Raw genomic sequence first — 18,087 nt, forward strand, 5'->3', positions numbered from 1 at the left:
GGAAGTCTCATAAGGCTGGAGAGGAATCATCAGAGATGCTTAAACTGCTTTTTTTTTCCTTGGCTCTCGCTGTATTTTGTGAGGTATTTCTATAAGAAATAAAAACACTTTTCTCCATGTCCTTTCCTTCTGTTTCCAAACAGCATGCCACCAGTGATTTTTTTTTTTGCCGAGAACGTTTTTTGCTCAATGTACAGAATGGTCAGCCAGCAGTTTCATGTTGTGCTGTGGGGAAGAGGGATGCAACAGTGCTCCAGTGTTGCTCACTGGAAATCTAGCATGTTTTCTTAAATTGGTCACTTATTGCTACTTCTTTGTGGATCTTAAAAGATGAGAACCACATCTCTCAAAAAATTCCATCATGCAATAGCAAATACTACAAATTCATCTGTTCAAAAATTGTCCATTATCCTATCTCAGTGAAGCTTAGGGTTGGGTTGTTTTTTTTTTGTTTTGGTTTGGGTTTTTTGTTGTTGTTTTGGGTTTTTTTTTTTGCCTTAAAAATAACTTATATTTCAATTCTGCCAGGCTGGACAAACACTTCAGAGCTATGGAGAATGAACCAAACACAACAACATGTTCTGCATCTACAACAACTATCACTACCACCTCCACTTCCCGGACACAGCTCCCACAGATATCTGTCTACAGTGGCTCTGACAGGCATGCTGTCCAGGTACTGGGCTGTGAGGTGCTCTCCTGTCCTGTGCAGTGCTCTGAAATACAGGCATTGATCAGTACCTTGCACAAGATCAGCTTTCCATTCCTTACTGCTGTGTTCTTTGAATGTCTGCCCTTTTTTTTTCCCCCCAGAAAGAAAAAATCTGACTGTTTTTTTTCAGAGGATATTGCTTACCAAAGGGTATCAACCCACTCTTGCTGTTCTTTAAATTAGGTCTCTTCAAACTTTGATTGGCTCATTCTGTTGGGTTTTATAACCCAGTTTTTCACACTCTATCCTGATCTCTCAAAAAGCAGAACCAAAGCAGCTTGAATGTTGTGTTATGAGTGACGTTGATTGTGAGGCTTTTCTTGAAAATGTAAATATGTTGACTGTGTTCTGTGACTTGGTTGAGAACAGTGATGGGGCAAGTTCCGTCTTACTTAACTGGGGTGAAAAGAATTTATTTGTTGTTATTTCCTTGTAAAGGTAAACTTCAGCATCATGTCAGCATGCTGTGTGCTTTGTAATTGTAATTACTTACTGGTTCATCACAGGTTATTCAGCAGGCCTTGCATCGTCCTCCTAGCTCAGCTGCTCAGTACCTCCAGCAGATGTATGCAGCCCAGCAGCAGCACCTAATGCTGCAGACTGCTGCTTTGCAGCAGCAGCACTTAAGCAGTACCCAATTTCAGAGTCTGGCAACTGTACCACAGGTGAGAGCGAAGATGGCTAAAAAAGAATGGTGGGCTACTTCCTAGAGCAGGATCCTAGAGCATTGTCAAATGTAGTAACAGCTTAAGTGCCTGAGCTTAATGCCTCACAATGTCACTGTTATATTTTAATGATAAAAATTGTTATTTCCTCCAAAATACTTGGAGGATTTTGTCCAGTATTATAGATGCTCCTGTAGGCAACCATTCCATGCTTTATCACGTACATTATAATGCATCATGTAACTCATTAAACAGTAGTAAAATTAAGTATTAAAAGTAGACTACTTCAATCTTCATCCCATGATTTTTCCCCTAAAAATTGATGGGGAAAGCCATGAATAGTGATGTAGCTTAGCGAAATCAAATAAGTAACGAACAGCTGGTGTCTTAGTGTGTTGTGCCACACATCTGGCTGCGTTATAATTAATGGTGACATTAAATTATAACTCTGAGTGTGGGAATGCAGGAAGTAAATGACATTCCATTTCTGAAGGACAGCTTTGGAGGAGACCCAAACTCAAGCAGTGGAATGCTTTCCTTTGACCTCAGTTGACTTTGGACTGAGACTACTGTCTTGCAGAGATAGGTGGTTGTTAGTGATTTTACACATGGAAATGCTAAAATGGAATTAAAGACTTAGGGACATAGCTGACTCTTGTCATAACTGGGACTTACATGCTCCTGGCTTTTCTTCTGTACCTTCTTCATTAGATCTTGGTAATACATTGATTTGTTTTGGTGATGGATTTGTGTGCCTATACAGTTACTGAGACAAAGAAGAAAATTGGGGGAAGGCTAAGGAGTTTTGGAATGCAGCCTGTTAATAGAGAAGTCTAAACTGTCCCTGTATACATGTGAAGGATTGGCATAGTGCTCTGTTACTGACTCCAGATATACATACAGAAATTACAATTCTAGAGTGAGAGTTTGTTCTTTACAGCATTTATGAATTTTTGGTTTTAATTGTAGAGGATCCTAATCACAATAAAAATGCTGTGAGTTTTAATAATGATGGGATTTAATGTTGTCCCATTTTAAGTTCTGAGCACCATAGGTAGTGAGCTAATCAGTTAGCTCCGTCATTAGCAATTTGATAGACTTGTAACTCTGGTAGTTTTTGTTCAAATCTTGATCTGCAAGTATCCTGAAATTGGCCAGGAATTCAAGGAGCACCTTCCAGGCAGCATTCTGTAGTGCAGAATGCACTTTGCTGAAAGCTGTTTCTACCAAGTAAACCATTTTTACTGTTAACTCAGAGAAAAGGTGATAGTAGAGAGGGATGTTTCTGATGATTTACGCAATAATATGAACATCACAAACACTTTTTTGCTTTTGATATTTGACACATATTCTTGCTATTTAGGCAAGCCTGTCAGGTGGGAGGCAATGTACTTCCCCCACTGGGAGTGTCACTCAGCAGTCAAGCATGTCGCAGACCTCGGTACGTAACTGAACCAAGCCCTTCATCCGTTCCCAACCCTTCCTGGTTACTTTATAGCTACTTGAAAAAACAGAAAAGATTGTAGTTTTTAAAATTTGTGTGGCTGACCTTAGCATTACAGAAACATTAAACAGAACGATGACAACTGCATAGTAAGTGTTGGCTGCACTTCCAGTGTCTGCGAGTCATCCTGATGTGTGCTGCCAGAATTGAAGCTTCCCCAGTCCTAGCCCACTCTTGGTGCTCTGAGGGGTAGCTGCTCACTCCACAAGCACCAGTGACTGTTCAGATCACTGCAGGACTCACTTCCTGAGCTTTCATCTCTTACATGATTTCTTACTGGAATTTTCACATTAGTTTTCTTTCTTCAGTGCACTACTGTAGATTAAAATCCTCACTGTGTGTCAGTGATTAAAGAGAACCAAATGCAGATCAGTGCTCATATAAATGTATGAAACTTAGGAAATGCTTGTAGTATTCATTATTTTATTGATTATCATCTTGTATCATGCATCTTTTATACACTTTCAATTACTTTGTCCATATTCTAGGCATATGCTCAGGTTTCAGTTATTAGCAGCTCTGTGTTTAGTTCATGCTATATTTAAGTGGCATCTTCTGATGTGCAATTTGCACAGTCTCTTTATGGACAGTTCTAAAGTGATTTTGAGTAGGACTTTGTAAGTCCTGCAGACATCCTGCTTGTTAATCATGCCCTCAAGCTGTTCATGACTGCAGTGCATAGCTTCAGTGATTTAGCTGTATATTTTTTTTTATGCTCTCATAGCATTGCTTTGGCTTACAGTAGTTAAAAGTAAAATAATTAATTTCTTAAATTTAGGAGGGGAAGTCTTTAAAGATATTAAACAGAATAATTGGGCTGGAATTTTTCAAGGAAATCTTTTGAATAAGTGGTGAAAAAGAGCTGGGCACTTAATGCTGTTAGACTGGTTAGGGTTGGAACAAAACTAAAAAGCACAACAAACTCGAACCAAAACCACAACAGCTTTTGCTTGAGAAGATGCTAAAGAGCAATTGTTGAGGAGCATACAGAAGGAACTTGTAGAAAGTTTTAGTCTCTGGTCATTTTACAATGTGCATATGTAGAATGAGGAATCTAAGTCCATATGTGGACTGTGATCAGGTTGCATAACAAACACAGCAGAAGGCATTCATCCAGTCAATATAAATGTCAAGATGTTTAAATACTAAAATTCAGATATTTTTAAAATATTGCAAACTCATGTTACATATTCTGTAAATGTGTATTTGTGAGGTGTGTTTTTCAGACTACATAATATCATTTTTTATACTTGTAACTGCTTATTATTCTTTACTGCAAAACAGCTGCTTGCAGTTTAAGAATGAGTATGTACAACCTTGCCAGAGTCCAGTTTTGTGATGCTTGGCTCAATGTATTTTTGATATCTTTACAGTCCAGAGATTTCAACTGCCCCTCACCATTTTTGTCAAAGACTTTCTGGCTTTAGACCCTAGGATAAATGAATTTCCATGACAGAAGCAATATTTTTGTTTCCTTAGATTAACCTCTCCACCTCTCCTACACCTGCACAGATAATAAGCCGTTCACAGACCTCCAACACCACCAGCAGCAGTATTACCCAACAGACTATGTTGCTGGGGAGCACCTCTCCAACCCTGAGTGCCAGCCAGGCTCAAATGTATCTACGAGCTCAAATGGTAAGCGTTGATTACAACTCTTAAGCAAAGTTTTGGTCTGTCCCTGTCATCTCCACCTCCATTTCTTCAGAAAACACCCCCAACTCTAACTGCTTCATTTTTTTATTTTGTTTCTGTATGTTATTAATAAATATTTTTCAGTAGTTTTGGATAGCATTGAGAATGTAGTCACTTACTTGTGAACACAGATCTTCTGAAACACTGTAGACATCAGAAGCAAAATGATTTGGTAGCTTATTTCTCTGGTGAGGTTTGCTGAAGTGTTTTTAGCCCAGTCATACCACAATTATTTGATTGAATATGGGAAAACCAGAGAAAGAACACCTGCCTTGTATTGGCTCTGTAGAAGAGCATCCTGGAGTCTGTCTGTATTCAAGGTAGATGTTTTCCCAATGCACTGGCAGCATTCATAGTTTGACTCTTGATTAAAACTTTCTCATATAACTAAGAATTACTGTTTAACTGAATTAGATACACAGCTTTCATTCTCTTTGTATTCATGTGAAACTCATGAAATTCTTGCAATTTCCTGTCATTTTGGCACTCCCACTTCCTAATGAGCAAATCTGGGGAAAAACATCTATTTAGTGACTTAGTTTTTCTTATACTTTAGTGCTTTCTGTAGTGAGCTTCATATGAATTGAACTTTGCAATCTGTGTAGGATTTAGTAAAAATTACTGCAGTTGTAAGGAATGCTCAGTACCAGTCAGTACTTGGTAAGGCCACAAAACTGTTATGGCTTGTGTCATTTAGTGACCACAGCTTTCTGGTGTTAACATTCAACTCCATGACAAAGGAAGAATCCCTGTTATACCACACCAAAACTGAGAGCCAGGGGTATATGCAGTGGTATATAAAATTAGATGCAGGCATGAGTTCTTGAAGGAATTGCCCCTATGGACTATTTTCAAAGTTTCAGTCTGTTACCAGATTTTTTTTTTTTAATTTTCTTAACAGCTTATTTTTACTCCTGCAACCACTGTGGCTGCTGTCCAGTCTGACATACCTGTGGTGTCATCATCTTCCTCATCTTCCTGTCAGTCTGCAGCTACTCAGGTGAGTTAATGTAAATTTATTAAAGGTATGTCCAGTAGAATGAGCCAAAACTGAGAAATAAGGAAACTGATGGGTTCTGGTTATGTACAATTTCAGTGTCTTCTCTTTGCCTTCGTCAGATGTTGAGGAGTGATTAAGTTGTGTAAAATTTGAATCCAGGATGAGACATTTTGGGTCTTGGTAATTAGGTTTCATCTTTATTACCTTGAATAACTCATATTATCAGCTGAACTTATATCACGTTTTCACTGCTCAACGTATTTGTTTAGCCTCTGGAAGAAATACACATCATTGTACAGAATGCTAGAGAACATATTTAATCACAGCCTTCTGCTCTGAGAAGGGAACATTTATCTAACAAATTTATGCCTGCATGAGAGACCTTGTCTTCTATCTTAGCAGTCTCTTTAAAAGCCTTTGATAAATGGATCTTTTCTGAAGCCTTTTAAAAATCCAAGTAAGTTATACCAGTCGAATATTCTCTGACCTTATGTTTGTTGACCCCTTCAGAAGATTCTAATAGATCTGAAGACCTTAGAGATTTGTCACTGTTGCAAGATGATGATATATCATTTTAGCCTTCCCTTTGCTTTTCCAGTGGCTTTGTGAGATGGGCAGAGCTTGCTCCTGATGCAGGATGTTGTTGAGCAAGCTCACAATATTAAGTCCATCAGTTGAGCCAGGCTGCTCAGTCTCAGAGTTGTTATGCTTCATTGTCCTTTATTACAGCTGTCTCTCTTTCCTCCAGATTCTGCATGTTAAAAGTGCAGAGAGGTTACTGGATGGGCTAGCAGCTCTTTGTGCATTCGTGCCTTTGTCTTTTGCCTTTAAGTGTAGTGATGTCAATAAACCAAATTGCTTTGCAGTCTTGGCCCTTCTGTACCATAGGGCTTTAGAGGACCACTTTGCACAAGCCTGCCTGGCTGTGCAGCTTCTGAGGCATCATTGCAGAGGGGATCATATTCACCCCAGACCATATTCAGTCAGATGAGCTGCTGTGGTGACCCTGCAAACTCAAGCCATTCTTCTCCCTGTTCAGTGTTCTGTACTGCCCTTTGTCAGGTCTTGACAACCTTAGTTGTCAGTTTCCATAGCAGCAGTGACATTGCAAAGATCCAGTTTCAGCCATAATCAGTGATGCAATGGAAGAGCTTTAACACTGGTACACTTTATTTTTATTACCTTGATGTTTCAGTCAGGGTATAGACAAATGTCTTTGCCATATAAGCAAACCTAAGCAGCTTGGTGTCATCTGCAAACGTGCTCTATCCAACCTGGCCTTGAATACCTTCAGGGAGGGGGCTTCCACAAACTCCCTGGGCAACCTGATCCCATGGGAGAAGCAGCATTATAAAATGTTGTTACCAAATTCTGCTGGTTTTGCCTGGCTGTTTGTCATATGTGTCCATACACTTTGGGAGTTTCTCGTGTTTTTTCTCATTTCACAGGTTCAGAACTTGACATTGCGCAGTCAGAATCTGGGTGTGTTGTCAAGTTCACAGAATGGCCCACCAAAGAGCAGCAGTCAAAGTCAGTCGTTGTCTCTGTGCCCTAATAAACCTACAAGCAGTTCCAGGGGCAGCCAACCAGATCCCTCAGAAAGCAATAGGAAAGGCGAGAGCCCAACTCCAGAGTGTCGGACTACACCAGTCACACGGACATCAAGCATACATCACTTAATTACACCAGGTAGGATGAAGATAGAGCTTGTAAGGTTATTTTAATTAAAGTTAATTTGTACATGATGGTTCTGTCAGTGTCCAGTTCTCTCTGACCAGATTCCACATGAATAGAGTTAAATAGTAAATTCACTTACGTGTTGAGGTTGGATATTACATGGGACTTTGTTTTAGCAGAGTGGTACAGCAGTATTCTTAAATCACAGTAAAGAATGGTACAGCAGTTGCAATACACAGCTGGATCACAGAACAAACATGAAGCTCATTTCTGGTTGGTCTGTATGTATGTTGTCTGGACATATCCTAAATCTCAGGGAAGCAATACATGGACTGAAACCATCTCAAGCCTCATGCTATAATCAAATTCTATTTTGTTGGTAGTTTTGGAGTCGTTTGGCTGTTCTTTTTTCTCTTGGTTGTTTTATGTTTGGTTGGTTTTTGTTTTACTGTCTTCTCTCTGTCATCACCATGTCCTTTTATCAAGTACTTTCATAAACTCATAGTTAGTATTGTTCATAATCTCAGTACTTTGTATTAAGAATGGAATATCTCCCTTATGAGGAAATGCTGAGGCAGCTGGGTCTCTTAGCTTAGAGAAGAAGTAACCTCATTGATGTTTATAAAGATGAGAAGGGCAGTGTCAGTAGAATGGAGCCAGGCTCTGTTCAGTGATGTGCAATGAGGACAAGCGGCAGCTGGTGTGAGCTGGAGCCCAGGAGTTTCTATGTGAACATCAGGAAAAGCTTTTTTCACTGTGAGGGTGACAGAGCCCTGGAACAGGCTGCCCTGAGAGGTTGTGGAGTCGTCTTCTCTGGAGACATTCAAAACCCACCTGGATGTGATCCTCTGTGACCTGCTCTGGCAGGGGAGTTGGACTTGGTCTTTCAATGTCCCTTCCAACCTCTAACATTCTGTGATTCTGTGAAAAGAAACCAAAGCAAGCATGCAGTTGGTTAGCTAGGCATTTACGTTGCATGCAATGTCTTTGCATGCTAGTTTCTTTATCCTAAAAGAGGAAGGGGAGTCTAGACATTGGTCTGAATTCTCTGGAAATTGGCTTGGTTTAGTGGCAGCTTTTAGAGGGTACAAGGCAGACATTCTTGAGGTATTGAGTCTTAATGCTCTTAGAACTCACTTCTGTAAGGGAAAAAGTCATCTTTGCTGGCAAAATAACAAAATCTAAGGAGTTGTTTCTCAAGTGGAAAAGATGAAAGAAGAAGTTTGCATGTGGAGGAAAGCATGTGTGTGCCATAAAGAATTACAAGTGAGTCACTGGTTCAATGAAAGGTGATGTGATACCTCTGGAAGCTGCTCTATTTTTAGATACATACCTTTCAGTTTGTGTGTTCAAGTTCAGGCAAATATTTTGAAAGGTTTTAATGCATACTGAACTCTTGGAATTTTAAGTCTGTTAAAATTCTATTTCCTAAACTTTAACATAGCAGTTATCAACAAATCCTGTGGATTGAGACCTGCTTGTCTCTTCCATTGTAGTATATTTCAAAGTAAAGGTTAAATACATTTAAATTTGCATGAAATTCTCAAATAAGCAAAGGTTGGATCAGCAATAATCTTAGAACTAGCACCAGAAAGATAAGTTTAGACATTTTTATATAGGAAGTACATGTATGTGTATATATATGTAGAAAGTATGGCTATGTTCCTTTATTCATTGCTGCATTTTGCTTTGGAAATTGATACATTCCCCCCAGTAAATTGGTCTTGCTTGCAGAAAAGATATTTCTAAATATAGAAGCAAAGTGTTGAAAAAGTTTTGCTGGTCTTACTTTTTAAAAGCTTCCTTTCTTTGGTATTTTTATAAAGTTCTCTGGACTTAAAGAAATAATACTAATAGTCACTTCTTTTTGCTTCCCTCACAGCTTCATATTCACCATTGCAATCTCATTCCCTAGCGAAACATCAGCCGATCCCACTTCATTCACCACCTCCAAAGATTTCCCATCATCAGCTGATACTGCAACAGCAGCAGCAAGTCCAGCCAATTGCACTGCAGACTCCTTCAGGCCAGGACCCGCCTCCATCACAGCACTGTCTACCACTCCCAGGCCATGGTCTTCCTCCGGGTCCCAGCAGTGTCCAGTCTCATTGCTCACCTATTCACATCCATCCTCCCCCTCTAACACTATCTCCTACTCCAACCCAGTCAGCTCAGCAGTCAGTAGTGGTATCCCCTCCACCTTCTCACTCCCCTAGTCAATCACCCACAATAATTATTCACCCTCAAGCACTTATTCAGTCACAGGCAAACTCCCTTGTGCCAACAGCTCTTCAGCCAGAGCAGGCTGCTCCTCAGCAGACTACTACCACTCCAGTTCGACCAGTTGCACAGCCACTTAATCTTCCATCACACCTTCCGCTTCCATCTTCCCCTGCTGTACATATAGGCTCAGTAGATCAGCCCAACTTAGTTTCTCCAGGCCAACAGATCGTGTCCTCAGCACCACACCAGCAATATTCAGCCTTGCAGTCCACACCTATCCCTCTTGCAGCTCCTCCTCAGCTGTCAACATCTTCGACCCAGATTCAACCACTACCCTTGCAGTCTGTGCAGTCTTTACAAGTGCAGCCTGAAATTCTGTCCCAGGGCCAGGTTTTGGTTCAGAACACTTTGGTTTCTGAGGAAGAACTTCCTGCTGCAGAAGCTCTGGTCCAGCTGCCATTTCAAACGCTCCCACCACCACAGACTGTTGCAGTAAATCTTCAGGTGCAGCCATCAGTACCAATTGAAACTCCAGTGGTAAGTGGTGATGTTGCAGTCCTTTATTCTCATCTTCTCTGAAGTGCTGTGAATCTGGCTTGTTGACTTCAGAGGGAGCTAAACCAGGTTCTAGACAGAGGGACAGAAGAAACCATTTCCTTTAGTTCAGTGTTAGTCTTGGACATCTGCAGTTCATAAATGAAGTTTTCAGCTTCACTGAACTAAAATAGTTTACCAGTGGAATAAAAATCTGTGCATATAATGCTGGCATTTAAGATGGCATTGCTAGGCTTTAGTCGTAACATGATAATGAGATTAATGTGAGCAAAAGAACCAACAGCTCTTGTAGGCTTTTTTTCAGACTACCAGTAGGTTAAGAAGGTATGCTGCTGACATTAAGAGGGTAATGATAATTTCAACTCTTTGATATTTCATGTAGAAATTGGGTGGAAGAGTAGAAGCCAGCTTTGCTTTTGACAGGGTGGTGTTCTACATCCTAATCTGCTAAACTGCCTGTCAGTAATTGATGTAAATTTACTGTAGTAGTTTTGAGGAAAATACCTTTTAAATCTCTGACAACCACTAATGCTTGGTAGTCTCTGTGCAATCTTCTGCAATACTCAGTTTGGTTACACTGCTGTGTAAAATAGACAACAGTTTTCATGCTATTGTGTTCTAAAGCTTGCATTTTTCAGAAGTGTTTAAGTAGTGCCAAATATGTAAATAAAAAGAGTAAACTACAAAGCTAAGGCACTAATAAAAGTCTTATTCTCTGGTCTGAATGATAGGAGAAATGTGCTGCATTATGTTTTGCTATTTGTAACAAAACAATTTTGTTCTCATAGACATTGTGATGCCCCCAGAATTCATTGTTCTGTATGCAATTTGAACATTATTTTTTTTTTTTTAGATTAGCATGTTTTAACATTTTAATTGGTAATTTATTTTAAAAACTGTATTTATGCAACTCTTTTAAGGTATTAAGGTAGAATGGAAATCTGTCTAAAGCAATAGTTTGTTGGATGCAGATTTACCAAGTGGAGAATGTATGTGAAGAAGAGATGGCTGAGGAGTCAGATTGTGTCCACATGGCTAGAACACCTACACCACCCACGCTGTCTCCACCAGCTATCACCTTGGGGAATGGAGAGGCACTGAATTCAGAGGATCCCTTGTCAGGTGAGAACAAGTGTAAGATTAAGGTAGCTGTTGAGCTTGAAAACTGCTAGTAGTTATCAATGGTTTCCAAATCTATGATCTTGACCTTTGCTGTTCATCGGTACTGGGTTTTAGCGATATGAAATATGTTAGAAGTCCATGTGACAAGACAAATGATTCGTTCTCAAAGGTGCAGTTTATACAAGTCATGTAGCAGGGAAAGCACTTGAGTTCTTTAGCACACACTTTTATACTGAAATCTTAACAGAGGTATCAATTTCCAGTTAATCTTTAAGTGACAGCTGTGGATACAGACAAAAAAATATGCAGACTGATCTGGTGTTGGGATTGACTTTGCAGAATGGGGGTCAGCAGTCAGATGTTGCTGTCAGAATGCTTGGCTATACTGTCTGATTCATTTTGGCACCTCCTGTCTTTTTTATATACCACAGTAAGGAGCTGTTCTAATGCAAAAGCTACCAATGAAAAATTTCTCTTCCTCAGTGACCTGTAAGATCCACAAGCCTGTATCAATTGTTGTCCTGGAAATTAATGTAGATTCCCTGATTGCTAAATACACAAATATATACTCTATGTAGTATAGTGTGTATATGTGTGTGTATATATATATATATATGTATGTATATATGTGTGTATGCTATGCATATAACTGGATGCTTAGTGGCTTGATATTGTGTATACTTGTGACCCTGCAGGTTACTCAGGCTCAAAGTATCCCTGTATCTCTGTAGAAATACCTCAGCTGCTCAGTCTTGAGAATCCCCAGTGTTTGAAAGTACTGGTTTCTTCTTTTTACATATTTGTGATGTACAGATTTGTGATGTGTAGGTATTTTTAATGGCCAAATATGTTTATAGACAGTAGGTACTGAATAAAGGAAAATACTTACCTAAGAACTGTTGGTTTGTGGGTTGGTCTGTCAAGAAAAACCATCTCGTTTTGAAGATAAAAATCTGTAAACCATAGGGAAGAATCTGTGTATAGCAGGATGATGGCTGGAGAGATGGGTGTGTTTATCAGCTTTTTTTTTTTTTAGGGTTCTGAGTCAACAACTGGCCATATGATAAAACATAACATGTTTTTTTTTTTTTTTTTTTTTTCAGAACATGGAGGACTGCCTTCAGTGACATCATCAGTCAGTGCCTCAGTAATTAAATCTCCATCTGATCCTTCACATGCCTCTATTCCACCACCACCTCTTTTGCTCCCAGCAGCAACAACAAGGAGCAACAGCACATCAATGCCCAAGAGCATTCCTAGCCTGGAAAACAAACCTCCCCAGGCTATTGTCAAACCACAGATCCTGACCCATGTTATTGAAGGCTTTGTGATTCAGGAGGGGTTAGAGCCATTCCCTGTAAGTGTGAAAATTGCTGTGAATTTTATACTACAAATTTTTGAATCAAACTGTTTTAAAGGATGCTGTTATTTGTGACTAGTAGCTATTTAGATCATGAATATGTTTTGAAATATTGGGGATTTTGACCTTTTTTCCACTGATTTGTATAACCTCTTTCTTAGAGCATTCAGTGTACTTGTGCACTGCTTGTATGTAATCAGAATTCACACTGCTGTTTGGCTTACCAGTATCACTAGGTCACAAAGTGCTAAATGAACGCTGAGACGCTGTTGAATAGATTGCCTATATCCAGAGATAACCACTAGTGGCAATAAATTCATTTTACGTTTCCCTGTCTCCTAGATACCTTAATTGAAGTGATACTTTACTTTAAACCTCTGTATGAAATTGTAAAACCTTAAAATTTCATTGTTTAAAGCACTGACAAGGCTCTTACTCAGCTTGGTGTGATTAGTGCTATGTCTAAGAATTACTGCTGAAATTTTAAATCCACAAGTGGACAATGTAAAACCTATCAGCTTGCCTTATTAACTAATGTGTGTCACATTTTCTCATTCTGTTATTTCTCTACATCTAATGTGTTCTTTCCTTAGTTAAATATAATTGCAAACCAGAGCAGGAGTGAGTCTGTTTGCTTGAGAAATGGTATTTAGAGCTTTGGCAGTATATAACAATTCATTGATACAGAATGGAAACTGTGATTCTAATCTCAGTGACACTGAGTTACAAGTACTATTTTCAGTTAATTGCTGTTCAGTTAATCACTGTTGCTTTGCTTTTATTGCAACAGGTAAGTCGTTCATCTTTGCTGGTAGAGCAGCCTGCAGAAAAAAGATTGCTAGTGGAGGGTCAAATCATGAGTGTTGTGTGTGTTGAATCAGACTTGCAGAATACAAAACATGCAGACAACTCATCGGACACAGAGATCGAGGATATGATTGCAGAAGGTTTGTAGTTTTTGGTTGTTTCCTTTTAATTATTCCCTTCCCCAACCTTCAGTTCTATATGTATTACAGAATCCCATCCTGTCTGTACTTCTGGAATCCAGTCTTTACACTATCTCTAACAGAAACTACTTTGTTGAAAATCTTCTCCCTGCCTGCTTGAGATGGGAAGTTTTTGAACATAATTCTGTCATAGAAACTGAGTTGTTTTTTTTTTAATGCCTTATTCCTTTCTTTAGAGGGGCTGGATGAAATTGATAATGATCTTCTGAAGTGTGAATTTTGTGGAAAAATGGGATATCCTAATAAGTTTCTGCGGTCAAAAAGATTCTGCTCCACGTCCTGTGCCAAAAGGTACTCTGTCTGGTTACTCCTTATCATTATCTGGTTAATGGAATAGCACCCGAGTAGTACCTGGTGTTGAAAAACAAAGACACAGTAAAACATGGACTGCCTTCTGCATGAGTCTGCAGAGTATATGGCTATGAAGGGCAATGTTAGATTATATTTTTAAGAAGACAGACAAAGGGAATTACAGTAAAATTATGGATCTTTTTTCAGAGGGTGCCATGAATGCTCTTGGGCTTATGGGAAGATGATGGGTATCATGGAAGAGAAATCCATTAAGGGTTACTAAGTATTTGGAAATTGGTGCAGAGCTTCACGGGCCAGCAATTGTTGCATATCTCTCATTCCCATTGTCTTCTTCTTGATGTTGGGTACGTCAGAAAGAATGCTGGGCTGGGTGGGCTTTCCTGTAGTTCTGTGTGGTGCTAGGGAGAAAAACCCACTGAATTTATCTTGGCATAATTGAAATGCTGCATAGACAAAACATTCTTAAATGTTTTTAGTAACAGTGCCAAAATTCTTTATTTGCATAAGCATAAATAACTTGGTGGTTTCGAAAGCTTCTCCTTTCTTGAAAATAACCAGTCATGCCATTTGTTTGTACATGGTTGGCAGAAGAAAAGGGCTGCTTTCTGTTTGGGTTTAGTTTGCCGCTTTTATTTTGTTTTGGTTAAGACAAGAAGACTAAATAGTCAACATCTGGATGTAAAATATTCCACTGTTATAGCTGGAAAATTGATATTTAATGCCAGGAGTTTTAGAAATGGGAAATAGTTTCCCATTTCTAATCACCACTTAACTCTTTTTTGTGTATGCTGGAGGTCACCTTTCTCTTTTTTAATTCTCCAGATGATAAATTCCCATTTTAAGTAGTGGTATATTTTTTTTTTTAATCTGACACTTGTTAGAAGACTACTAGTAAAATAATCTTAAGAAGAGATTTGGCTCTTTAGTCTTGAGATGGAATTTTTAACCTCCATCCTCCTTTGACTGGATGCCAGCTAGGTAGAGAGAATGGAAGCAAAAGATGTGATGTGACTTTAGGCTTTTAGTGGACATTCTAGAGGGGTAGGATTGAACTATGTGATAAAATGCAAAGGTATTTCTGTCGTGGAAAATACTTAAGAACAGGAAAGACAGAGATTTTTCCAGGGATTTATCAAGATGTATTTGATCATGCATCAAGAGCAAGGGGTTTGAGTAAATGGCCTTTGAGATACCTTTATTTTGTATTTCTGCGACACCAGTTGTCATCTTAATTAGGCAGTATTTCTGTGGCCAACAATGTAATTTTATCGTTGCTTGATTGAATTCAGTCCAGACGCTATTAGTGCATTATTGACTCTATCTTTCTTTAGGCACAGTCTTAGTTGCACTAAGAAATTTGGGCTGTTTTCATCAGACAAGACGAGTCGCTGGAATCGGAAGTCAGACAGCCAAAGTCTTGGGCGACGCGGGCGTCGGCCAAGCGGCCCTGATGGGGCATCACGAGATCATTTCCTTAGACAGGTCTGTGGAACATTTGCTTGCATCTGTGGCATTATTTGGGGAATTACAAATAAAATATAATACTGTAGTGTATTTGTACTACATTTTCCAGCTTCCAATTACTTATCCATCTGCAGAAGAAGATATGGCTTCTCGTGAAGATGCTGTTCCAACTGCCATGACCACCCGTCTGCGAAGACAGAGTGAAAGAGAGAGGGAACGTGAGCTTAGGGAGCTAAGAATGAGGAAGATGCCGGAGAACATTGACTTGTTGCCAGTGGTGCAAGCTGACCCATCAGTATGGACTGTAGATGAAGTTTGGGCCTTTATACATTCTTTGCCTGGTACGTGCAATAATGTATTCCTTGATTTTTAGCAATTAAGTTCCTTGCTTTTTAGCACTAATGTAGTAACAGCAGTAGTGTTCTCAGTAGTTCATGACAGAGACCAGAACGTGGTCTTGTTTGTTCCTGCAGCACAAACCCCATGTTGATAGAACTAGTCTCACTTCTGCTCCTGCACCTCAGCTGGTGGAGGTTTGAGCTGTTCCTCTTTTCAGTCTGACTTCTCTCAATAGGTCAGCAGAAACCTGTCTTTTACACTTCTTTCATCTCTTCCCTCCTTAATTGCTGCTATTCACTAGAAGCAGCAAAAGGAGAGTTATTTTCCTTTGTACAACTGAAGAATTTTAAAGAACTTTCCTGATGTTATCAAAGAAGAATAACAAGTTTCTTCTATAGCGCTAAACTTTGTGTAGTTTTGCTCAATGACTGCAATTCAGAGAACTGCTGCATACAGACTCTGTATAATGGTAGACACAGTTTGTTCTCAGACAAAAATAATCTTTCTCATTATTCACAAACCTCTTCTTTAGCTCAATATTTAGTTACCTTGCTATCATCTTCATTTGACATTTAGTTACTGCTTCCTAACTATCATAAGCTGTAGTTTCACTCTCTCTTCTTTCCCAAGGATGCCATTCTGTCTGATCAGACACTGTAATCCTGCCAGGTAACAAGGCAAGTCTCCTTAGTGGCAGTCAGACAAGAAGCCTTGTTCCTTACCATGTAACTTGCTTGTCAAACCATTTAACAACCTGGGCAACCTGATCTGGTGGAAAGTGTCCCTGCCCATGGCAGGGGGGTGGGAACTAGATGATCCTTGAGGTCCCTTCCAACCCTGACAATTCTGTGAAACCCAAGTTACATTTGTTCCTTTTTTTTTTTTTTTTTACTTTTTTCTGGAATGCGAAACCATTTTTCTGTGTATCCCGTTAAGCTGATAACCTAACCAATAAGGAATATATCTTCATTGCTAAGTCACATGCATGGGTCATGACTGATAATCTTTTATAAAGGTTATTCTTTATAAAGATTTCCTCAAAGGGATGTCTTAAATCAGCAAAAGTCATCTTGAAGTACCTTTCTTCTGATTATTTATAAATTGTGATTAAGCCTCACTACATGCTTCTGGAAATCTGTCTGTAAAAACAGGTAAAGGTTTGAAACATGGTCGTTGACATTTCTGTACTTCATCTGTGTAACTGGAATATAACTATATCACTGCTGCCTTGAGTTGTTATTCCTCATAGATTTGAGGCTCTACTTAATGCAGTAACTTCCTAATCCTAGCTTCCTGTCCTAGAAATCTTAGTTTCTATTTCAGTGGTATTTTGCCAGCCTTTTTGAATTTTGAGACCATGGCAATTGTTCCACTTAATGAAACGAGAAAACTGACTTTGGGACTATACAATGAGTAAATTCTCCACTAATTATGGTGTAATTGGAGGCTGTAATAAAAGTTACTTTCAGATTATCTCAGAAATTCCCATCATGGTATTTAACTCTTGCATATACTTTAGGTTCTCCACACTAAATCGATGAGCATTGGAAATGGTGTAGCTGAAAAGCTCCAGCCTGGGCAGAGTCATTTCATCTAAGAATGCACATTTCTAACCCAGTCATTTTTTTATTTTTTCTGTTGCCTTGTAGGTTGTCAAGATATCGCAGATGAATTTAGAGCACAAGAAATTGATGGACAGGCTCTCCTCTTGTTGAAGGAGGATCACCTTATGAGTGCAATGAATATTAAGCTTGGACCTGCACTGAAAATCTGTGCACGTATCAATTCATTGAAAGAATCCTAGGGGCTGAACATGAAAGTTTTAACAACCATTTCTCAGTGACAGAACTGACAGTAATATGCCAACATCTTCACTGTGGCATGAGTGTTACTGTGATGTTTTGTTAAACATTTGGGATTTTCCCCACATAAAGACTTTAAAGTGTTCCTTTGATTATACCAGGTAGTCCTCTGTAGTTTCCAGCAATGAATAAGTTCATGGTAAAGCCTGAGTAATATTTTGAGTTGAAGTGGGATTTCATGGGAAAACATGAAGTGAAATATGCTGTGATAGGTTAAATATTCCCCAACATGTACTTTATCTTATAACACCCCAGCCCCCACCCCAGTGTAAGCACCATTTAAATTGTGTTGCTGTATTCTGAAATATTTTTTCTGACATACAGCAGTTTTTGGACTGAACAGAAGTGTCCACAGACCCTGTGGAAGCACTAATAACAGTAAAATGCTATGCATTTAGTTGTGCTCTCTGAGTTTCTTTTAGTCTTGAGCAAATTGTTTGTAAGGGATAGGTTGGCAGCTGGTTTTCCTTGTGTAGGCTTACCTTCATCTCTGCCACTGTAGTGTTTTTTCAAAGTCTGGAAATACTGTAAACCATGTAGATGTCTCATCAAAATCCTCCTTATCAGGCTACTGACATGCAATGGCCATG

The 18,087-nt window shown here is 39.2% G+C and overlaps 1 protein-coding gene across 1 annotated transcript; it reads left to right on the forward strand.

Moving 5' to 3' along the window:
* The first annotated feature begins 550 nt into the window (after positions 1 to 550).
* On the forward strand, positions 551 to 17,439 carry PHC3 (polyhomeotic homolog 3). The gene is made up of 14 exons (XM_054385969.1): positions 551 to 676; positions 1,219 to 1,377; positions 2,741 to 2,818; positions 4,361 to 4,519; positions 5,478 to 5,576; positions 7,025 to 7,265; positions 9,136 to 10,013; positions 11,003 to 11,153; positions 12,257 to 12,510; positions 13,304 to 13,460; positions 13,697 to 13,823; positions 15,176 to 15,314; positions 15,406 to 15,637; positions 17,285 to 17,439. The coding sequence occupies exons 1-14, from the start codon at positions 551 to 553 to the stop codon at positions 17,437 to 17,439; spliced, it is 2,955 nt and encodes a 984-aa protein (XP_054241944.1).
* Positions 17,440 to 18,087: the final 648 nt, after the last annotated feature.

Source organism: Indicator indicator, chromosome 13, assembly GCF_027791375.1.
Source record: "Indicator indicator isolate 239-I01 chromosome 13, UM_Iind_1.1, whole genome shotgun sequence".
Taxonomy (NCBI): Eukaryota; Metazoa; Chordata; class Aves; order Piciformes; family Indicatoridae; genus Indicator; species Indicator indicator.